Genomic DNA, 23,388 nt, shown 5'->3' on the forward strand with positions numbered 1-23,388 from the left:
GAGCTTTTATAGACAAGCAGAATTGCACTAAAGTACTATACACATCTCTGATATCTGCATTAATTTAGTAGAAACATAATGCTTATTTGTGTGAAAGCTATGGTATTTATCACAGCTTGGCATAAAATGAGGCTGAGGAAGGATTCAGGGCAGGCACTGGTGGAAAATATAGGTATTTCAGGATTTGTGTGCACTGAATAAAGGCGGAAATGGAATTTAAGCTTTATGTGAGAATAGTATCCCCACGTATTGTTCAGACACACTGACATTAATTTGGTTCAGTATTCTTAGCCAAAGTTAAAATGTTCTCGTTTGTTGTCTTTCTTGCACTTGGATTTGGGGAAGGGGAAAAAAAAACCACAACAAAATCTATGCAATAACTTAATTTTGATCCTTACAAACGTAGTTAAAAATATGTTAAAGCTGTCGTTGGATTGGCACTTAGGTTCCCAGAGCACCTGGAGCTCCCCCTGCGGGCCTCCCTCCTGTGCGTAGCCGGCTCTCACCAGAGCTGCGAGCTGCCTGCTGCCCTTCACCTAAATAAGGAGAGCAGGCACAGCAGCCACATACACTGCACTTGATTAACTGTTAGATGTGTAGTTTATCACATGAAAGGACTAACTCCAAACAGAAAAACAGGATTTCTCTGACTCTTCCTAGTACTATGCGGTATTCACAAAGAATGAAAAATGAAAGCTTCTGTCACTTAAGATAATAATGAAAGGACAATTTCCGGGGTCCTGTAGTAATGGCTTCTAAACTTCGGTGTGACTGTCTATTCAGATGCTTTAAACTCTAAAATCCTGAATCATTGCTTTCCCTTCATGTCTTATTTTCTATTAGCAAACCAGAAGAAATCTATATGCAAAAGTGGGTCATGCTTCTGGCTGCTGGGCATTTTCCAAGAAACCCCTCCAGATCTCTGCTGTGGGATGAGCTCTTAATTTTAGAATTGGAGACATCATTCTTCTACCACACTTCATGCTTTGCTTTGTCTTTCTGGCTTTGTCTGTCCTCCCAGAGCAGCCAAATTAAGTCCTATGTTTAAGAATATTTTGTTGCGATGTGTTGTTTGACTACTTGTTTTCTGATTCTGAAAGTATTTTTTGTATAATTCTTTTTCCTCAAAGGTGGCAGAAGGCCTAGTTCAGAGAGATGGAGATTTTCTGATTAGGGATTCTCTCTCCAGTCCTGGGAACTTTGTTCTTACCTGTCAGTGGAAAAATACCTCTCAGCATTTTAAAATCAACAGAACAGTTCTAAGACTCAATGAAGCCTACTGTCGCGTTCAGTATCAGTTTGAACTTGAAAGTTTCGACAGTATCCCTGGCTTAGTTAGATACTATGTTGGGAATCGCACACCAATATCAAAGCAGAGCGGAGCAATTATTTTTCAGCCTATCAACAGGACTGTGCCTCTCAGGTGTCTAGAAGAAAAGTATGGTGTAACTCCACTCCGACAAAAAGAAGGAAAAACAGAAACTGCAAAAAGGCTGAGTCTTGGTATATGCAGCATGCAATCCCCAGAGCAGAGCATACCCAGAGGAAATCTTTTGAGGTACTTTAATTTTGCTGTCCTTATGGAGGGAAATGAGGTAACTCTATCAGCTCCTGCTGTAGGTGATGTGAATTTTCACTCTGATTTTAGATGGAAGACTAGGTGTGAGGGTTTGCTGATTTTTAGCAAAGGATTTTTTAGGCCCTAAAAAATCCTTTGCTAAAAATCAGCAAATCCACAGAGTGAGAGCAAATGTAGACTCTGGAAGCACAACAGCGGTGCAACTTGTTCTTCAGTGACTTGGCAAATCTTGACTAGTATAAGACAAAGGATTAAAATAAAATCTTGCTGCTGCTCCAGAGAAGTCTTTCTTTCCATATTTGACATCTACAATAAAAATACCAAGTGTGGGAGAATGGATCCTAATTTCAGTGTCCAAATCAAATGTTCCTTTAAAAAGTCTTAACATTCAAAGAAACACCCTCACAAATGCTGCAGGGTCACACATATTATAGCCCATTTCATTGCTACCACAACAGCACGAAGTACCTTTTATTCTTATAAGCTGCCCAAGTGGAAAGCTAATGATCCTTGCACTGGTTATGATATATTCTGGCAATTAGGTATGTATGTTAAGAGTGTTGAATATATTGATATGTTTTTGTTTGCATTTTTGTTTACCCTAGAAACAAAGAAAAAAGCGGTAGCCAGCCAGCTAGTTTGGATCATGTTCTGGAGAAAAGATTCCCTTTAAAGGCTCACCAGTCAGAGAGCTATCTGCTAATAGGTATGTTTTGTAATTAAATGTTTCACACTTAAAATCTGTGCGTGCCCAGGTGGTCTGTTACACTTCAGACCAAAGTGAGACTGTTGAGTGTTCTGAGTACCGTATATACAGTTATATTTAATGGCCAATGTAAGCTGTGTTAGCATACTGCTTGCTCTTTAAGTCATCGGAACAGGTTTTTTATTTACAATGCACCAGCTAGTTGAGTACCTTAGCACACAACTCAGCAGGCTTCCACACTAAAAAAAAAAGATAGCTACAGTTGGCATTAGTATCCTTTTTGACAGTATTACCTTTCCTCACTTGTGCTGTACAAGAACTGACTTGTTTCACTCGTGTCATTCTGACAGAAGTCTATTAAGTAGAAGTGGTGTTTCATGGAAATCCTGGTAACTGCTTTTTCTCAGGGTAAAGTATGCAGGATGTGGTAGTGTTCCTCCAGGAGAAAAGCACTACCATGGCTTTTGTACTGAGTTCTGCCCTTCTCTCTCTCCCCCCCATCCCTTTTGTTTTTCATTCCTTTTGCTGCTGTCTGGTTCCACGGCCACTGTCATTGTCTCCCTCCAGTGATACAAGGTGTACCAACACTTGATCAGTTGTTGATCATGGCATTTTCTTTCTCAGATTCTTCAGAGGTTTAAGCAATTGTTTCCATACTAACATACTGTGTAAGGAAGCTTGCAATGATGCATCTATTCCCATGTGGACAAATTCTAGTGTTTGACTTCCAAGGCTGCTAGTAATTTTGAACATGGTAGCTGTTAAAATTTATAGTGCCTATTGTGGAAAGACTTCTTGAGACAAAGATAATATTAAGTATTTGTATGGTGAGACTGTATTTTGATAGAAAGCATGTGCTCCTGTGTTTAACAGTGGGATGGACAGACATTCATAAAACAAGTTTCTGTCCATCTGTAGTTGAATTGATTATCTTATTCCAATACATGGCTACAAAAACTTTTCTTTTGGTACTGTAACAGTTAACCTGAAGAGTACTGCCGTGTGTTTTGTCATGGGGTCCTCTAAGCGGGTTCTGGTATCATAGTGCTCACAAGTGGTGACAGGCTGTGATTTGCAGATTTTGTTGTCTACATAAATTGAGAGCCAGCTGGAAACAAGCAGGAAAGCCCACATGATGCAATGGGCCACTTTGCTGTAGATACCAGCAAATGCACTGAGAACTGCAGATTGGGAATGTCTGATATAGGGTTCAGTCCTATATTGGATGCTGAGGTTTGCATATGCAAGGAGTACAGGATGAGGCATAAATACACAGAAGTATATGGATGTGTTTCTCTAGCTCTTCAAATCAGCTACTGTTTAGCAAGATTAGCATCCCTGAAATTCATTCCTTCCATACCTTATTGCAGGTTCAGGCTTGACTTGGGGAAGCTTTCCTTTCATCTCAAACTTGTCATTCTCAGAAATGACTCATCTTTTATGTGGTGTGGCTGGAAGTTTCTGTTTTTATAGACTAGATCAGGTTACAAAGAAACCTCCTATTCCAAGCCATGGAGACTATCCAGCTCTGACAGTATAGCCTATGTATGCAGCAGGGACTGGAATTATTGTCAGCATTACCACAGAATAATATTATGGTGCAGCTGTTCTGTGTATTTGGGATTTTGGGAGGATCAGCAAGTGAATGGAATTTGCTGGCTAGCTCATTCCTCAAAATATAATTTCATATACATTTTTGTCAGCAAGTAATTGACAGGATCGGACAATATTTTCCTCAGGAAATAGCATTAAGAGATGACCCCTGGGACAGGCATCAGGAATTGTATATGTTTTGGCCTTCTAAAATACCGTTTTCCCCTGCAGGTTCAAGACATCCATCTCGATTACCTGAAGCAGATGCAGACTCCTGTCCAAGCTCTCCTGCGTTTAGAACAGGCAGTGAACCTTCTCTAAGCCCCACAGTTGTTCAGAAAGTCACCTCTGAGTCACAAGTAGGGGAAGCTCTTAGAGGATCAGACAGTCAGCTCTGTCCGAGGCCTCCACCTAAACCCAGCAAAGCGCCCCTGATGAAGCCCCCCGGTTCTCCTTTAGCTTCCCGCAGTTCAGAAGGACACTATTGTGAGCTAAGCCCTGCCAGAGACCCTGCAGCAACAAAACAACATTTATGTCAGAAAAACAGCTATGTGGAACATCTGACACGAAAGGAGAGGGGAACACACTCGTTCAGGAACTCTGAAACAAACTATTTGATCCTGGAAGATGACTCTACACTGAACTCTGCAGGTCCTTTAGAAGCTTCAACTGAGATGGCCGAAGAAGACAGCATCTTTTCTGCACCTATTTTTGAGACGGTGTCTAGTTTTAAACCGAATGATTTTGAATCCAGACTACTTCCTCCTGAAAACAAGCCATTGGAAACATCAATGTTAAGAAGAGTTAAGGAGCTTTTCACCAACAACAATCCAAAGATTATTGCACAACATATTCTTAAAATGGACTGCAAGGTAAACAAACAAACAAACAAATTCTTGCATTTTATTTTATATTGTGCAAGTTTAGACTTTTTAAAGAACTGATTTGAAAAGATTAATGGGTAGATTTGCAGCTAATGTAATAAATGTATTGACTTGCTTGCAGGAATTTTTAGGGTGGGGTGGTTTTTTTCCCCATTTGAAGAACAAGAATGTTAACAAACCCTTTGGACTAAAGGTCTCCCACTGTCCTTGACTTTAGACTCAAATTCTCAGTGTTCCATACATCTTTTTAATCTCCTATCAGTTGCTGTGTATCTGTGATTCAGCCTTTCTTCTATACTGGCGGAAGAGCTATCTATGCTGCAAACCATTGTGGAAAGAACTACTCGTGACGGGAAATAGCTAGTTAGCTTGCAAGGGCAAACAGTTGACAGACATTATCAGGTTGCCATGTTGCTGGCCATAATATAAGATGTTCAACGGAACTAAATATATTTAAACTTCTAAAACTAGCTGCTCTTCTAATCTTTCTCTGAGTCTCTGTCTTACAGCTGGATAGGTGGTGTGGGAAAATAGCTATCAGGACTTCTGCATTTCTCTCCTGTGAGAGAACTGTATTGCTAGTGGAATTGTTTAGAAAGATGTAAAAACTCAAAGAACTATATTTCACAATGTAGGCTTTGTTCAGCTGACAGGGCTTGGAGATAAGCTATTGGGTCAGAAATATGGAAAGACAGGAGAAGTCATCTCCTTATGAGATGCTGACTTTGTGTAATAAAAGAAATGCAACTGCAGTTGAATCAGCACCGCTTTGCTGGGATGACTGAGTGCTGTACCTGCCACAGAGCAGCTACAGGAACCAAGTGTCATGGGTTTTGGTGGGTGGTTGGGTTTTTGTTTTTTTTTTTTTCTTAAGAGCAGCTTGGGAGCAACACACATGACTACTTACCGGGCAACTCCGTTACAGACAAGAAAGGAAGTGGGAATAGTGGTGCTCCAGAAGACACGTGTCTGTTGCACTCGGCTGGTGCTGCTGCACTAGCTGCACACCATAGCTCTGGGAAGGGGGCAGTTCACTGGAGCAGCAGTGGGATGAGTGTGTGTGAGTGCCTGCCAGCTGCTGGGTTCCTGCCAGCAGCAAACACAGCTTCTCTCCTCAGTAGCAGTGTCGGCTGCTGCTAAGTGAAGCTTCATGCAGACATGGTGACTCAGAAAAACTCGGCTCCACAACTGCTTGGTCTTTTCAGCAGTGATAGATTGTGGCTTCTTTACTATGGTTCCAAGAGTAGTAACAGCATTCTCTAACATTTTAGTTCCAAAATTCACCTTTTCCGCCTTCAACCTAATAACAATAACCAGTATGTCTTAATATATTGTTAAAGAGTATGTTGCCTGAAGGCATAGGATATGCATGCCTTAGAGAAGCAGTAAGGGGTTTTATATATGTATATATATATTATATTCAATTAGCTGATTATTAGTCTCCTTATTTTAAATCCTGTAAACTTTGGAATGGGGCCAAGGAAACTGGCCTGCTGGAAGTGTGGGAGCCTGTACAATTAAGAGTCACTGGAGTGTTTTACAGAAACAGGTTTTTGGATTTTGGAGCAGGAACAGTAACTAGCTGGGACATGTAGAGAAGTCTTGTTTTATCTTCATCTCGCAGTGCTGAGAGCCAATGACTGTCATTCATTGGTAACTTGTTGCATACTACTGCACTGATACGAACTGCATGATACAATGAGATTGGCATGTGAACTGGGCCAGAATAAATGCTTTGTACTGAGATCTGTGATAAGGCTGAAGTTTGTAGGTCTTCTGTGTGGCATCAGTAGCTCAGTTTGCCTTTTAAATAATGGTATTTCTAATAATGAAAGAAGCACCCATATGGTAAGTGATGGAGTGAGTATCTGCCCCTTGCACGCCTGAGAGGGCTTTTTGTGATGGAGTAGCAATCAGTGTGTCTCTAGGGGGTTCATATCACTCCTGCATCTCTAAGTGAAACAGGTTTCTCTACAGTGCTAGATTTTGTACCAGTGAGGCTTGTTGTGTGGCCCAGCTTGCTTTCATCTTTTCATAACCAAGAAAGCCTGCTGATGGGTGTATCAGAAAATAGCAGGCAGCTTGGTTGGTAAATGTGTCAACATACAGGCCTTAAACCAGCAGATAATACCACATTATCATATTAATGTGGGTTTGCTTGTAATTAGCATATATAATTGTTATTGATATAACCAGTAGCTAATACTGTATGTTTAAAAAGCAAAGACAAATTGGTGACAGTGTCAGCTTTCACATACTGACTTCATTAGGCACTCAACATTCAGTGTCCTCCTTAAAGTCCTTTTACTAATTAATCCTTATGAGGACCCTGTGGTGTAATCCAAAAACATTTTGAGCAGTTGCCTTTCTAAAAATGAAGAAGGCAAAGCAAATGTGTACATCTTTAAGGCCAAAGAGCAGTGCCACCCTGAGAAGGATCAGGCCAAGAGAGCACCACATTTCCTGGAGCTTGTGTATGAATCTCCTTCTGGAAGTGGAGGACGGAAGTTTGATAAAGCATTTTGGTCACACCTTTTATAGGTTTTTTGTGATGGCCAAATCATGCAAAAAAATATTTTACTGGGGTTTTTTTGTGTAAGGCACTGAATGTGCATAAGTTAATTTTTTTCTTAGATGACTGTATTCTAATGTTGTGCGCTGTGCACTTAGCTCTATATGCCCTGCACTAATCTGGAGGACTTCTACGTGGCTCGGGGTTTTTTTGAAGTAAGTTAGTTTCAAAACTCATGCACAAATTTTTGCACTTGACAGGTGGCGAGGATACTAGAAGTTTCTGAAGAGATGAGGAGGATTATGGGAGTGAACTCTGGTCTTGAACTGATTACCTTGCCTTTTGGACATCAACTGCGCCTTGACCTAATTGAAAGGTAAACGTTCCTGTTACTCATTTCCAGGGCAGATTGCCAGAAGATCAGATCACTGCTACATTGTACTCTGCGTTTCCTCAAAGAATGCTCTCCTGCGCATTTTCTGAATTCACGTGTACAGAAGATAATGTAGTGAGATGGCATAGAACTTCTTTTTGCATAGGAAAAATTCCTTAAGGTCATGGAGCAACTCCATGCATGTAATACAGGGGAAGGGGAACTGTATTGAAAGCAGGATCCTTAGAGCTGCTGAACACCCTCAGCTCTCCTTTAAGAGCTCAGGTAAACTAAAGTTCAGGGGACCTCTATCTAGCTGAGCATGTTATGTGTTTGTGGAAGAGACTGAAGGCAGTAGCCTTCTGCAACTGGGGAAGAGGCTAGAGGATCTAGTAAAGTAAAAAATGATCAGCAAAGCGTTCTGCAAAACCTCCGCACAAGTTAAAGGGGAAGAATTAGGGTCCTCTATCCCTGATCTAGCTTTTCTGCTTCTCTGATTCAGATTTCAGTAGTTCGGTTGCTGAAATTTAGGGGGAAGGTCCCAGGATTTGAGTGTGGAGAACAAAGAGAATTGGGGCAATTTTTCCAAAAGTGTTCACTCATTCATTGGTTGAGCACAATTTTGTATAGTGGTAATATCTTAGGAAAATCTATTAAATTTATTAAAACATAAATTCAAAGCCAATGTATATATATTCCGTATAATGGCATTGCTGCTCTTGATACAAAGATGTTAGTAAGTTTTCCGGGCACACCAAGATATTGAAATAACCTTTGAATTGATCTTCTCTGAACACATGTACAGCATAATGTATTACTAATTTAATAATTTGTAACCAGTAGTATAAATTGTTTCACTTACAGGCACACCACCATGGCAATAGGAATAGCTGTGGATATCTTGGGTTGCACAGGCAATCTAGAAGATAGAGCGGCAACATTGAACAGGATCATCCAAGTCGCAGTGGAGCTGAAGGACTCGCTGGGGGATTTGTATGCATTTTCTGCCATTATGAAAGCCCTGGAAATGCCACAGGTAAAAATCTGTTTCTCTTCATGTTTTGGAACATGGAGTTGTTTGATGGTTAATTTAATTTATGCAATTTCTTCAAGACTAGAGAGATCATCAGAACAGAAAGTTCGTCACTAGCAGTGTACTTTTCCTGTGAATTGCTATGGAGTCAATAATGGGTATTCTGTATTTTGTATGAACAGGTCACTAGGTTAGAACAAACCTGGACCTCTCTAAGACATTGTTATACCCAGACTGCCATCATGTATGAAAAACAGCTGAAGCCGTTTAGCAAAGCTTTGCATGAAGGACAAGATCAGTGGAATAGTGAGTATGAGTGACACTGGTTTCTATTTAGCCTGTTAACTCTCCCACTACTGCTGTCCTGTGGAGGGAGATGAGGCAGCTGCGCGTCATATGTTAAAATGACTATGTGAACTTGTATAATGCAGTATAAGACAATGAAATAGAAGGAAAGAGCCTGCCAGCCAAACATCAGTATGTGCTTGTGTGTGTGTACCCATGCAGAATGTAACATTCTGCCCAAAGCCACACTCCCTCTTTGTGGAGCAGAAACTGAAACACTCTGCATCATCTTGCCTCAAAGACGGGAAAAAATCTCGTCCTTCCTCAGAGGACAGTTACTTCTGGCAGATTTTGCTTTTTATTTGCTTTGCCTATTGGATCAGAGGAAGAATCCTCAAATACAAAGAATGGGTTGGCCAGCTAATTCCTCTGCTCAGGTGGTCCTGCGTCAGATTCTTTGCAGCTCTAGTCTCCAAAGGGGTGCAAGACAGAGATAACATTTCTCTGAACACTTCTCTTAAGAGAATGGGTAGAGAAGGAAAACTTTTTAGCCTCACAGAATTTATTAGAATGACCCAGACTTTAAATGTGTTTAAAATGTCTGTGCCACGCTCTAGTAATTCAGCAGAGCCTTCTCCTGTAGCAAATACAGTTTTCCGACACTAATTTGTCCTGGCCTTGTCCCCCAACCAGTTCACTGGAAGGTGGTAGGACAGGTGTATCTGAGGTAAGGTGTTAATTTGAAAGATGGAAGACAAATAGTAGTTTCCAACTTTGAAAAGAATACTGCAGTTACAATACCTTCTTTAAATGTCTGATGAGATGATTTGTTCGTTACTCTCTATCCCAGACACAGTCAGTGCTCCACAGAACAATGTAACAGTGCCACTGCTGATGCCTCTCGTTACCTTGATGGAGCGACAAGCTGTCATTTTTGAAGGCATGGACCTGTGGGAAAGCAGTGACCAAAGCTGCGAAATAATGCTCAGGCACTTGGCCACAGCTCGTCAGATAGCACAGAATGCAGAAATGTACAGCTTGACTGCAGAACGGATGCTGGAAGGTAAGAAGTACTAGTAGGAGAAACTGCTGGACATTAACACAATGTGTGGGTTACGCCTGAAGAATAAGGTCTCTGCCTAAGTAAGCGCCACTAAAAGTCAGCGCAAGAAATTCTTCTCCTCTTTCATGGGAGCTGAAATAGTAGCAAATGTCCTGCAGGAAACTCAGTCTGAGGACAACATCAATATTGTTTAAAAGCAGACAGTAAATTATTCATCAATATAGTTCTTCAGTAAGCAATAGAGCATACACTTTTGCTAAACATACTTGAAGTTCTCATGACTTAATATGCTGACCCTTCTAGCAACTGAATAGAAGTACAGTAAGGACTGAGGATAACTTCCTGGCTTCTGTACAATTTAAAACTCCTGCTCTGATTTTTGTGAATAAAACACCACCCATCATAAGAAGTTTCTTTACAGCAGCCCAAGATGCAACACAGATCTTGACGGCTTGCAGCCAGAAAGCAGCAACATGTTACTAATGTGACTGTATTTTAAACTTGCAGTGAAAAAAAGTTAAGGGAGGGGAGAGAAATGTAAGTATTTCTGCAGGCAGCATGTATAAATCAGTACTTTTATTTAAGGTCAGGCTATATAGTGACCATTCTAGACCTTGAGCAAAGGATAGCCTGTCCCAGTGTCCCTAGAGCCATTAGTGTCCTACTAGAATGTCACAGATGGAAAGGATTTTCACTGGTTTACTAGCTTGTTAAAATTGCTGTGCAAAAGGAACCCAGCACGCTACAGCTTATCTTATTTGGAGGGCATACAGTTTAAAAGCAGTTTCTTCTGAATAAAAAACTTGCCTGATGGTGATAATGTGGGATTCTTTTTACTTACTAGGTTTCCAGCCAGATGAAGAGATGAGTGAAATCTTCAAGACAGAATTTCAAATGAGATTGCTCTGGGGCAGCAAAGGAGCACAAGTTAATCAAAATGAAAGATACGAGAAATTCAGCCAGATTTTAACTGCACTTTCCCGAAAACTGGAACCTCCTCCTGTGAAGCAGGTGGAACAATTAAGTATATAAGACTCAGTAAACACTATTTAAATATTAGACTTGAAATAACCTTAGCTTTCTTTTGGCAATTTGATACTGCACAAACTTCTTGCATTTCATAAGATGTTTAGAACTTTTAACTGCAAAATGCACACTTGTTTTAAAACTACTGATTTCTAAACAAATTATTTATTTACTGTGTCACCAAGTCATTTAATGATCCCTTTAAACAGTTAGGTTATCCCTGTAAGATAGTCTTACAGCTTTCTGTATTTCCCCGGAGTTGCAGTGTTTTGATAATGCCCAAGAGTAAGGGCATTGGCATCTTAATATTAAAATGAAGCAGAGAGTGTAAATAAAATGATAGATTAAGTACGTGACATTGCAGAAAATTTGCTGTATGATATTCCTTTAATGAATATAAAACAGTGTACAGAGAATTGTGAATTAAAGTGTATCTTTATGCAAAATAATTCGCATATTTGCAGATCGCAGAAATACTGTAGGTTGCAGAAGTGATCCTTTATCTGTGACCACAACAGAAGGCTCAAATATCACTGCACCTATGGAAGTAGAAAATTAGTTGTGTATGTGTTGTGACAACTTACAGGTTTTTTTTTTTAAGACGGCATCTGTAGTAGTTTGGCTTTTGCTGGAGCCTGCACAACAGCTACGCTGCCAGGAACGAATGATGAAATGGCAAGAACAAACAATCCAGATAATTAAAATGCTTTCAGATATGAGTAAATGTGGGTGTATGTATATATTAAACTTGCTTCATTTACTGAGGTGAATCACTTTGGTAAGTAGTATTTTTTTCTTTTCCTTGGATGAAGGCAAAGCATAAGCTGTTAGCACTTTTCATAGGAAATCAGCATGCATGGTGTTTATATAAAGAGTGCTTTAGCAGCAACTTCCACTTTGTCACATACAGAATTGGTGTGTAAGCATTATCCTCAGAAGTTGTATAAATATTTAAGCAAGAACTATGGTTAGAGCTGCCTGTGCTCATTGTCAGTAAGCCTATTTCTGGAGTGAGATGTTACTTACAGCATTTGAAAGTATTTGAGTAGGCTAACAACAAAACCAACACCAAAATGGTATTATCTGTTCCCCCCCATCTACAATCATAGCAGAGGTTCCACCACTGTAACAAGAGGTTCCAGACCTCATGCTGAAAGTCTCTCTGTCAATCTTAACAGAAAACAAATGGGGAAATTAATCACTTAGACCATGAAAAGATTTTTTTATTCCATGAAAATATTCTCAACAGAGAACACTATTTTTAAACAAAGCATTTAACATTTAGGAAATCAACATGTGCACAAAAAAGGATTAAAAATTACTGGAAAATGTAAGATTCTTTAAGACAACTCACGTTCAAAATTTTAGAATAAGTGATTTATAACTAGCTGTGCAAGTACAAATGTTTTTTTCCTATGTTTAATAACCCTCATACAAGTTGCACTATCCCTCAATGAAAGCAACCTGCCTCCAAAGGAAGCAAATCCTGGTTTTAGAAAAACAAACAGTAGCGTGAAAAGAACATTTAGTCCTTTTACCAGGAAGCGTTATTACTGACCTGCAAGGCGGTTAGCCAGGCAAACCACAGGCCCTTTAGCAGAAAATACACAGATCACATTTCCTCCTTTTCTCTAACTTTAAAATAAAAAAGAACTAATTAAAAAAAAAAAAAAACCAAAACAAAAAAACCCATCAAAAAAACCCCAACAACCCCAAACCCAAAAAACTACCTAAGTAGTTTTGTCAGTATTGAGTAATGTCACATTATTATATAAATAACCCTGTATACAAGCTCCAAAAATCTAAACTTTAGAGTTTAATAGCCCCCATAATACACTAGGTCAAGCTGTGTAATAGTGGTATACATAACAAAAGGAATAAACCTCTACACAAGTCACTCAAATTCAGTTTTACTGGTAATACAGTTCCTAATAACACTGAAATTAAAAAGAATCCAGCACTGCTGCATCCAAATATTGCTTCAGACCCCAGAAAAACAGGATGTTTTGATTATTATTTAATTTCCCCAAACAGCAGGTGGCTGGGTTGACAAGCTCGCTTTGATACAAGTATCCCTCCCCCAACATCTCTAGTCTAATTCTTATCACCCTAATAAATCAGATATGATGTATTTATTAATAGAACCACAAATGGGAGGCAAGACAACATAAGCAATAGGGGCACTGCAGACAACTATATTTACACGTATAAACATATCCAAATTTCAATTGTTTACAAGTAAAAGTGCACATAGATCATTACGAAGTATCACTCAAATTTCAACTGGTCCATACAATGAAGCATCACCTGGGAATGGACTAGCACTGCAGTAATTAAAATGGGAACTTCATAGTGAAAAACTAAAAGACAGTTTCCATAAAAATATTCTAAAAAATATTAAAATCAAATGAAGAGATACACATTTCAATGTATAAAATTCATGATGCACCATGTATCCAGTAAAGTAGAGCTCTAGAAAACACCTACCGTGGCTACCTCAGCAGCTGCAGCACTGTGAAAAGAGCTGAGACACAAAGCCCTTTGTGGGATACTGTCAGTGGTAGTGTTGGCAAACAACAGATTTAGGCACTCTAGTTTAAGGCAGCATTTGAATGGCAAGTGGTTGACTTCTGAAAACAGTCATTAGCTTGCAGTGGAGATCTCTCTGGTGGTGTTCCAGGTTTTCAGTGCTCACAACAGGTTACTGAAGTGCTGAAGATGGACCACAGTTCTCGGAGTTTCTCTTGATTGCATTGTAGGCTAGAGCCGAGATGTATTATTTCCCCAAACCAACACAAATACATTATGGTCTCTTATCAGTTGTTATGCCAAAAACTGGAATGTAATGATGGTTGCAGTGGTATAGTTATAGCAGCATACATGGATACTGGGATGAAACTCTAGTGCTGAAGATACTTAAACAAAATGATTTGTTACAAAATAAGACAAGCAATAATGGGAAAGTGTTATGCAGACATGCCTGACTGTCCTAGGCATGCAGGAGGAGGTTAACAGCGAGCATGGAGGTGGCACAGGCGGACTGATAACTGACATATGGTTCTAAATGACTGCCAATTAAAATGAGTTGGAAAAGAGCATAATTGAGATAACCAAAACACAGCACAAGCTAAAATATAGTTTGTGCATCTGGGACAACCTAGGACAATGAAAATGAAGCAATTTTAGGAGCAGTAGCCTTTTTACTCTGGTAATGGAACTCTTATTTTCCTGCACAAATTGAAGAATTTGTAATACATCCTTACCTATGTATGGAGATGCTAAGATGTTAGTGACTAAATGTATGTCTGCATGCATTCATGCAACTAGCTTTTCCCCTTGGGCCTCCCAGTCTAGTACCCCCCCCACCCCCCCCCACCCCCCCCAGCAGCTGCATGTAACCTCCTTCAAGATCTCGCCCATTTTCTCAGAAACCCGCTTCAGGAACCTGCAGTCCAAGAGGAAAAAGAAAAGAACAGAGTTACTGAAGGCCTTTAGAAGACAGAGAAGCGTGCTCAGTTCTAACAGGCCATTCTCAGTGGCTATACATTAGCCTTGTACTTAATTCCACAAACTCTCATTAGAAATACAAGCCACACCTTTTAGATTAGGGTTTTTTTTCCCTAGTAATCAAGTAGTGCAACACAGTTTCCAACCCTCAGTGATTTAACAGTGAGGGGAATTACTGTACATGTAAGACCTTGATTTCAAACTAAACATGATGCAATTCAAAGACTTAGCTTACAGCACAGATTAAGAATATAAAAATGATTCCCTTTTCAGGAGCAGAGAGAGGTTTCAGTAAGACATCAAGCATTACACGTGGTCTCTTTTTTGTTTGTTCAAGGTATCTAGAGTTAAAACAATGAAGTTGTGTCCAATACACAACATTCTACATTACAAGTACTGAAAAGGAAGGAGAGAGGCAGGTCCGTGGACTTTCTGTCCTTCTTAATCATAGTGTTTTTTCCTGAGTATTTTTGTTGAGCTTTCAGAATCAGAAAACATTTTCCTGTTTAAGAAGTGAAAGCTGCCAAGTATTTGCTGAGGAAGGAAATTAATAATTTTCAGTAACTGAGTTCAGTTAGTTATTAGAGGAAAAAACCCTCTGTTTTAAGCATATCGTTTAATCATAAAAGTGGGAACAGTAAATCTTAAGAGACCTTTAAGTAATTTTTCAGTTCTCTACAAAAACAAAGTATTCTACAGAACAAGCAGGAATCCTGGTCTTTTTGTTGAATTGGATTTAGTGCTTTGTAAAGCAGGAACACTAGATCAGTTAAAGCAGAAGACATTGGTCAAAATTCCAGACCAATGTAAGATGCATAATTTAATGCGGTCATCTCTGAAAAAACTATAGCAAACTCACATTGCAAACAGACCATTGCTGACTTCTGATATTCTAATGCTTTCCACGAACCTGTGTAACTTACTATTTTTCCACTATTTTCCCTGGGGAATGTACAACTGAAAGCTGCCAGTTTACTGTTAGATATAGGTTACTGCACCTTTGCTGTTTTTCTCTAGCGTTACATCTATATATGATGTTGGCACATAGCCTTCCTCTCCATTATGTCTTCGAGCTCTTGTCCACCCATCTCCTTTGTCCTCCTCAATAATGTACAAAATTTCCCCTTCTTTCATTGCTAGAGTGCCTTCATTATGACCTGGGAAAAAACAAGAGGCAAAGAAGTCTCAATGTTCAGACAGAATTTCAAGTCATCTTTTCCCCAGGGCATAGTTTGCAGATCATATATAAACAGGAAGAACCAAAAATCTGTGCAAGAGAACATATGGTCAAACAGGCTTACAGACAAAAAACTAGTCCAATTTGTAAAGCTGAATATTTGCCAATAGCTCTGCTAATATTTATCTTAAAACAGTACAGAAGTACTGCTCATGAATTAAAGTGATTTATAGTTCCACTGATCTTATAAGCAACTAGTTGCTCATACAGTTAATTTACTTTAAATTATTCTACCTGTCTTCTCTGTAACAAATAATCCATGCCTTACAGTCAAAGAATCATAGTGCATGTTGTTAACCTTACCATCAAATGGATATATTGCCTTGCAATGTCCTATAGCTGGCAATGGATCATCATCTTCAAACTCATCATCAAACTCATTTGGATGTGCATGTTGCTGTGGCGGGCCTCGAACTTCCTGATTTGCATCATCCGTGTAACTCCCTTCGGGGCTATAATGCAATGATTGGAGCATGAGGACTCTGAAGAGTTCTTAGCTCTAAAACTCAGAACAGACGTGCATCACAGAAAGGGCAGACCCTGGATATCGCTCTGGGAATGCCTGCTGGCAGTTTTTATATTTACTGCTGGAGGTGATTTTCTGAAAATACTGATCTAACAAAGGCTTGGGCTGAATTCTGCTACAAAAACAAACGTAAATTTGACATACCCGTCTCTACAGAACGTGGAGAACTGATGAGCCTTACGCAAGAGAATAAGATAGCTTTAAAAGGCACTGCTATTTAATGAGTGGGTGTTTTGATTAGACTCACTATTTTTTTATGTTACCATAATGACATGAAGTGACCTCTAGAATTCAGAACCAGTAAGATCTTCCTTTAGAAGGACATAAACTTTCAGAGGATAAGTAACAACCATCACCTACTGTTAACTATCAAAGAGATGTACTGATTCTAGCATAAGGTATAAAAAGCAGTAGAGATAGAATAGTGACCTCTCTCTGCCCTGTGTTACAAGGTGGTTGATATCACTGCTGTGCCGCCTGTCGCTTCTGGCTGCTACTTTACCTTCAACTTCAGAGAGCCAGGCCTTGGGGAAAAAAGACAAATAGTGGTGTCACAGAAAACTTGATTCTAAACCAGCAAATAACATTTAACAAATGCACTTAACTGCATACAGTTTACTTGTCAGTACACAGCCACAGAGAGACTGCATTCACATGCGGAGTCTCATAATTACTTCACACGAAGCATGAACCTATCCCTCATGCTTAGCCTATACTCCATGCTAGTCTTAAGGAAAAAAATAATCTTTCATCACATATGAATTTCAGAATAAGTGATTAATAAGAAATTCTTCTAAACAGTTTACATCTTTATTAATGTACATCCTTATTCTAGCTAGATGAAAGTACTTGAAAATATGGCACCCCACAAAAAACTGTATCAGGAGCGCTTTCTTAAATCAAGTATTTTTCTGTGTGCTCTATTTATAACCCGTATGGCAAACTACAATTTTACCACTCATTTACATTTTCCAAGGAATTGTTTGAGAGTCTAACCTCATTCTTGTGTATTTCCATCCGAAGACGGTCCATGTTGCTCATAGTCTCAGTTAATTTTGGCTGCAAACTGCCTGGATCACCCATCTGGGGGTTTTTTTCATAAACATCCTTCATCTTGATGAGGGCATCTCTAAAAACATACAAAACCCGACAATAATTATAAAAATTACATACATCAGTACTGATTCATTAAAGCTAAAATAATGTGTATGAGATCCTGACCCATGATTAGATACTAAGCACAGACATCAGGAACTACTGCTCCCCACACCACGCCTAAATCCTTTTCCCATTCTGTCATCTGAGCACTTTGCCGTCCTTTCTTGTGTCATGCACAAGGACTCCAACCGTCGACTCTTCTCTATCTAGTCTCAATACTGTTTCCCATATTGTTTGTTCTACACAATTTCCTAAATAATGTTCTTTTCTTAATGCACTAAGTTGTAGCTCTCTTGCTCAACAGACCTACGCGGTGATTTTTTTTTTAATGCATGCTTTTAGATCCAATGTTTCCTATGCAACATTAGGATCAAAATGTGTATTATAGTAAAGCAGAAGGAAGCAATGCTAACAGAACCTACATACAATAAACCATGAACTCAAAAACGCCTTGTAATAGCCTAGACTAGTACATTGTCTCCTAGCTTCTGAGCACTGTTGGCTTAGGTAGAGGACTTCAAAAGAAACAGACATAGAGAGAACCATGATGAAATTCAAAAAAATGCATTCACTTTTGGTCTGTTTCCTTCTGTAGTTCTCTGTTAAGTTCATCGATTCTCTGTTGCAGTTTCTTGCGTCTTTGTTCTGGAGGGAGATGGCTGAAGTCTTCTAGTGCAGGGCCCTGCAAGTGGAAATACTATTAAACAAGTAACACGCACATATCTGGACAGCTGAACTGACATACCCACACACGGACAGTGTTCACTGGAAGCAGGATGGACCTTCTTAAAAACTCTACTTGACACACAGCTCTATAAAAGACCGCAACAGAATAAATGCACGTTCTTGCTGCCAGATCGTAGTCATTCATTCAAGGTTCTTTCTGCCTTCTGTAACAGTTGGCTCACAGATGTAATTCAAAATTTGTAGACTTAATTATTTTTCTGAAAAGCTGAGCCACGTACAGCCTCCTGTTACATCCACTGCACTTAAAGCAGATTTAGAAAGGACAGAATTAATTACTACAGAGTAATTTCAGTCAGAACAAAAATCTAAGGTATGTGTATAATGATAATACGTATATAATTGATTCTTTCTCTGGAGTGTGTGTTCTATGGTGATTTGGATGCTATCAAAAGAAAAATATTGTATTTTGGATCTTCATTCCAAAGTACTATTATAGTTCTCTTGGGGAAGTTCAGCAATCTTGCTAGAAAACATATTAAAACTTACGAAGTTCTGATGCATTTTACCTCGAGTAAAAATAGTTCATGGAGCACAGAAAAAGCCTTTGTAATATCAAAATTTTGACATAAATTTGTTTAATCTTTAGCAAAACTTGCTCAAATATTCTAAGTCACCTTTTTTATTATAAAAAATAATGTTCCAGGGAGGGAAAAACCCTCTAACTTTCCAAACTTTTTTTTTTTTTTTAAAACTGAAGACCACCTATTGTTATGAGCCCAAACCTGCAAAGGTTTGATTGCAAACTTGTGCCAAGGCTATAAACAGAATGGAAGGACTTGGGTGTGAAAAGCATGGGAAGAGATTGTTACGTATCTTGTGAGTTTGTTGTGAAAACTCTTGCCCTCAGGGTGACAAGACACCGACAGTGTTAAGTTAAGAAGGAAATGTGGTACACGTCTTAATAACAGAAAGTTAAGTTACATTACTTGTGTCCTAGTTGCCTAGGAAAGTTGGTTTTAGCACAAGAAACCCACTTGCCATTACAGTAACCCTCCATGGAGGCAAACTGAACTGGAGAGCATTTCTTTTGTCAAGAAGAAACTTGACAGAAACTTGACTGTTGAGACTGTGAGACAAGCAGCCTTAGGCTCAGGTGCCAAGTTTCTAATATTCCCTCTTAAGATCCTCTTGCCCCTCAACTTTTTGGTTCTTTTGCACTTGTAAAATCATAATCTCACTGCTTTTTAAGAAGGGAATACGAGACACCATAAAAGGAGGTAAATCAAGATATGATGTTTCCAAAATAAAGCAGAAGTGTTTCTTTCTGGAGGAAAAAAATAATTAAAATCCTTTCAGGTGCTTTTACACACTACAAAGAAACAAAAAGACAATCACATCCTCTGTATCATTCTTCCTTACAGGTCAGTTAAAACCAGAGTAACCTACAGCAATAATCAGAAGACCAGAGGTCTTTTTGTGAATTTTTACTGATTTACTCTGCAAAACAACAGTATCGATTAAGGTGTGGTTTTCATTTAATATAACAGCTTTCTAATATTCCTAAGCATAAAGGATCATCTCCCCTGCGATTTTTTGGTTAAATTCAAAGGAGTGAATTTTGCAGTATTCAGTATTTCTCCTTTACACAAGTTTTGTAATCTTTTCATATACCTATTTTATGCTGCTTTAACAATTTTCCTGACAAAGAGAAATCACCAAGTATTTCCATCATGACCAACTCGTGAATACCGGTCAACCCTAAAATTCCAAAACCACAGATTTCGTGGCAGCCAGATCACAAGTCCAATTATCTTACATTAAGCATGGATGATTTAAGAAGACTGTGTATATGAGTGGAAAATCTGAAGATGTATTTCAGCACCTGACTTAAAGCAGTTATGATATGGAAACACTTTCAAAAGATTACTTTCATGCTATCTTAGCAGAAGTACAGCAGACAGATCAGCACACGGGCTTACCATCTTCACCGACCACTGCACAGTTCATTTGAAAACAGAAAGAAACGGGAAATTATTCACATACAACGACCAATTACAAAAATGATTAATGCCTAAAAATGTATCTCTAATATTTTACTTAAGGATTACAGTTTTAATTTATAAAAAATACATTTTACTATAAGCACAAGAAAAGCAAAATACAATAATCAGAAATGCACTTCTGCTTTAAGAATTACTGATGTAAAAAATTGCTAGGTGATAATGGGTAGTTTAACTTACGAAATTCTAATACACAACTTCATTAAACTACTTTTGAATTTTAGTGTTTTGAACAATATGCTAAAGAACTTCTGTTGTAGGAGAAGAAACAAACACACAGCCAACATTGCACAAAGTAGCAGAATTTGATGATGATGAAGGACTGGTCAGCCATATGCAAATAATTTGTTAATTATAGCTAACAATCCACTACCATCACTTTTACAAACGTAATTTTTACAATGTCTTTATTATCACACTAGAACTACAGTAAACAAATATCTTTTTCAAGTTTAGAAGTTAGTAATTTTACTTTCCAAAAACAGGATTTGGGTCATTGCTACTATCCTGGAAATGTTTTAGTCCAGCTAAAAATAAAGACATTTAAAGAGTAAAGACTTTATCCTTAGAGGAAGCAAATGAAACATGGGATGCCAGCTGTCATATCTTGGGTTTAACATTCACAGTCTTTTGAAGATCTACCATGCTTTCAATGACTTTGGATAACTCTTTCCAGAGAAACACCAAGCAACTTGGAAGACACATATCTCTGACATCATTTATGACCCTCAGCAATTGTTAAGGCTGTTGATTGGGGCACACACACAAAATCAGAATTTCTAGCAATGAGGAAAGCAAAGCACCATACAAATGATACTTTGGTAGGAACCTCAATAAAGTCCAAAGATGTAAAATGGCTCTAGAATAAACTTCTTGCTCCCTTTAGAAAGAGTCTTCCAAGAAAACACAAGTAAGGTTTACGTATCATTGTTGACAATGTGTCTATTTATGTATTAAGTGGCATTAAGCAAAGACCTCTCATAAGCACTATCTGGAAATGTTAAGATTTCAAAGGATAATAAGCAGCATGTAATAGCAGTACTAATAAAGTAAGTTACACTTGCTCACACTTAAAGACTTTTTTCAAGAACCTATTCTACAGCTACTGTTTGCTGCTTTCGCTATACATCACGATAGGAAAATCTAATGCATGAAGCACAGAATAAGGAGAGTCTGGTTTTGTGATCTCCAGTGCCTTGAGTGAAATCTTGTACAGGGCATGTTAAACAAAATAACCAGCATGCTTACTGTCTGATATATGCCAACTCATGGATAAATCTCGGTAGAAGCAGAAGCGAATTAAATACCATTGGGTAGTTCTGCCTGTCAGTACCACTTGGACATTGTTTTCCAGGGACAAAACTGTGGAAAGCAGCATCAGGTACTAGCAACTATTAAGCAGTGAATCAAGATATATTATAAAGATAAGACTGATCAATGAGATTTAAAAAAAAAAAAAAAAAAAAAATCTATTAGCATTACAGTACACATTTAAGTTGAAAAAGCACTCTATGTGATAATGTGATGTCTGTTAAAATGCTTGCAAGGAATTTCAAAATACATAAAAATTAAACATTCATCCTGAAGATTTACAGAGACTAACTATTTAACATTGTGGGATATTTGAGTTAATGCAGATTTGCAGGATACTAGTGATCCTTGCTAATTTTACGGAATACTGTTCTATATTAAATTCATTCACAACATGAACAATGAATTGTAAGAATATAAAAAAATAAATAAAAATATGGTTTCATTTTCCATTAGCATTCTGTAGTTGTTAGGAGATGATCTTTTGCTTCAGTAGGAGGTTCTAGAACTACTGATATTACAGGGTGTTCATTTGTGAGCCAGGAGTCAATACATTTACTGATCAACAAAAAGGAGGTGTAATCAAGACCTGTGCCATTTCAACAACTATCTAATCCAGTCAGATCCTCGCCGAGTACTAAAGGAGCAACATTATCTTCATGACCAGAACAAATTATGATGTAAGTGACTCAGAAGGGGAAAGGAGAAACTGTCCTCCATAAATACTTAAAGGACCACAAAAATTTTCTAAAAAACGGTGGTGGTAGAAAGGGTATTTCCAAGATATCTGGGGGCCTGAAATAAGATGCCACAACATGACTTAACGATAAAGAAAGTAAGTTTTAAGTGTAACTCATTCTATTTCAGAAGGACAGCAAGGGAGCCTCTAAATCATAACTTCACTGCAACATAACATTGTTGCACTTTGATCTCCACATTATGTCAACAGTAGTCAACCATTCTTGATGCACATGAGCCAGCAAGTCAATATTGTTTTCAAATATCAGAAAATCATGAATTATATATAATCAAATGCATCCAATTATCTCATTATTTAGATCAATAAGTATCGTAAAACGTACATAAACTGGGCAGCCTATGCGTCACTGACATAACAGGAAAGTGCCAGTACATTTATCACTAGTACTATAAATGTTGCTAGGAAACCACTTAACATTTCCCTTTTATTGTCTTCCAAACAAATTCTGTTTGCAGAATATGCCACTATAAATTAGTAATTGAATTGATAAATGTCAGAAGATGGCATTTGGTAGTAATTTTTCAATAATTTTACCCAAAAGAACCTTGGACAAACAAGAACAATTTATTAATCAGAAAATGCATTAAAATTGTAATGTTTCAAAAAATCAGTATTTCAAAATCTGCAAGCACCATGTGCTATAGCATTTGATGTACAAAAGAAATGAAATTTCTCTCCCTTCTTAGTTCATGTCTCGTAATCAACCACTATTATTTCAGTTAAAAGTCAGCAAATAAGACATCTGACCTGTCAGATGTTTTTTGTGGTGACTATATACCCAATGATAAATTACTGCAAAAATATGTTACATGATGGTGGGAAAACATTTGTGAATGTGAACAACAATGAAGAAAGGTATCAAACACATGCTGAGCACCCTCTTTATAACACCTTTCTTTTAGGCACAAGTATCTGGAATGCAATAAAGAGTATTTCTGTTTTATTTTATTTTTAACCTGTTGGTAACTTCTGTATAATATGAAACACAGTATCCTACAAGTGACCTTAGAGCTGAAGTGTTACTTTTAACAAAGTAAGCCTTATAATGAGGGTGAAGAGCATTAGAAAAGCCACATCACAAACACACT

The 23,388-nt window shown here is 38.2% G+C and overlaps 2 protein-coding genes across 4 annotated transcripts in view; one reads left to right on the plus strand and one right to left on the minus strand.

Moving 5' to 3' along the window:
* The window catches only part of BCAR3 (BCAR3 adaptor protein, NSP family member), a 93,805-nt gene extending 81,981 nt beyond the window's left edge, over window positions 1–11,824 (plus strand). For both annotated transcript variants that reach the window (XM_050900780.1, XM_050900779.1), the window contains 8 exons: window positions 1,131–1,558; window positions 2,185–2,285; window positions 4,110–4,750; window positions 7,535–7,650; window positions 8,512–8,683; window positions 8,863–8,986; window positions 9,816–10,028; window positions 10,873–11,824. In XM_050900780.1, coding sequence (XP_050756737.1) covers window positions 1,131–1,558; window positions 2,185–2,285; window positions 4,110–4,750; window positions 7,535–7,650; window positions 8,512–8,683; window positions 8,863–8,986; window positions 9,816–10,028; window positions 10,873–11,060 — 1,983 coding nt within the window. In that variant the 3' untranslated portion in view covers window positions 11,061–11,824. The remainder of the gene's footprint in view (window positions 1–1,130; window positions 1,559–2,184; window positions 2,286–4,109; window positions 4,751–7,534; window positions 7,651–8,511; window positions 8,684–8,862; window positions 8,987–9,815; window positions 10,029–10,872) is intronic.
* A 2,614-nt stretch (window positions 11,825–14,438) lies between these two features.
* The window catches only part of FNBP1L (formin binding protein 1 like), a 57,119-nt gene continuing 48,169 nt past the window's right edge, over window positions 14,439–23,388 (minus strand). The window contains exons 11-17 of one of the 2 annotated variants that reach the window (XM_050901192.1): window positions 20,149–20,163; window positions 18,055–18,164; window positions 17,321–17,453; window positions 16,754–16,848; window positions 16,102–16,250; window positions 15,560–15,718; window positions 14,439–14,499 (exon numbers count right to left, since the gene is read on the minus strand). In XM_050901192.1, the coding sequence (XP_050757149.1) occupies window positions 14,492–14,499; window positions 15,560–15,718; window positions 16,102–16,250; window positions 16,754–16,848; window positions 17,321–17,453; window positions 18,055–18,164; window positions 20,149–20,163 (669 nt within the window). In that variant the 3' untranslated portion in view covers window positions 14,439–14,491. Of the gene's footprint in view, window positions 14,500–15,012; window positions 15,719–16,101; window positions 16,251–16,753; window positions 16,849–17,320; window positions 17,454–18,054; window positions 18,165–20,148; window positions 20,164–23,388 lie in introns of those variants that run through there. The other variant, XM_050901193.1, reaches the window with a different exon arrangement.

The sequence above is a fragment of the Gymnogyps californianus genome, chromosome 8 (assembly GCF_018139145.2).
Source record: "Gymnogyps californianus isolate 813 chromosome 8, ASM1813914v2, whole genome shotgun sequence".
NCBI classification, from domain to species: Eukaryota; Metazoa; Chordata; class Aves; order Accipitriformes; family Cathartidae; genus Gymnogyps; species Gymnogyps californianus.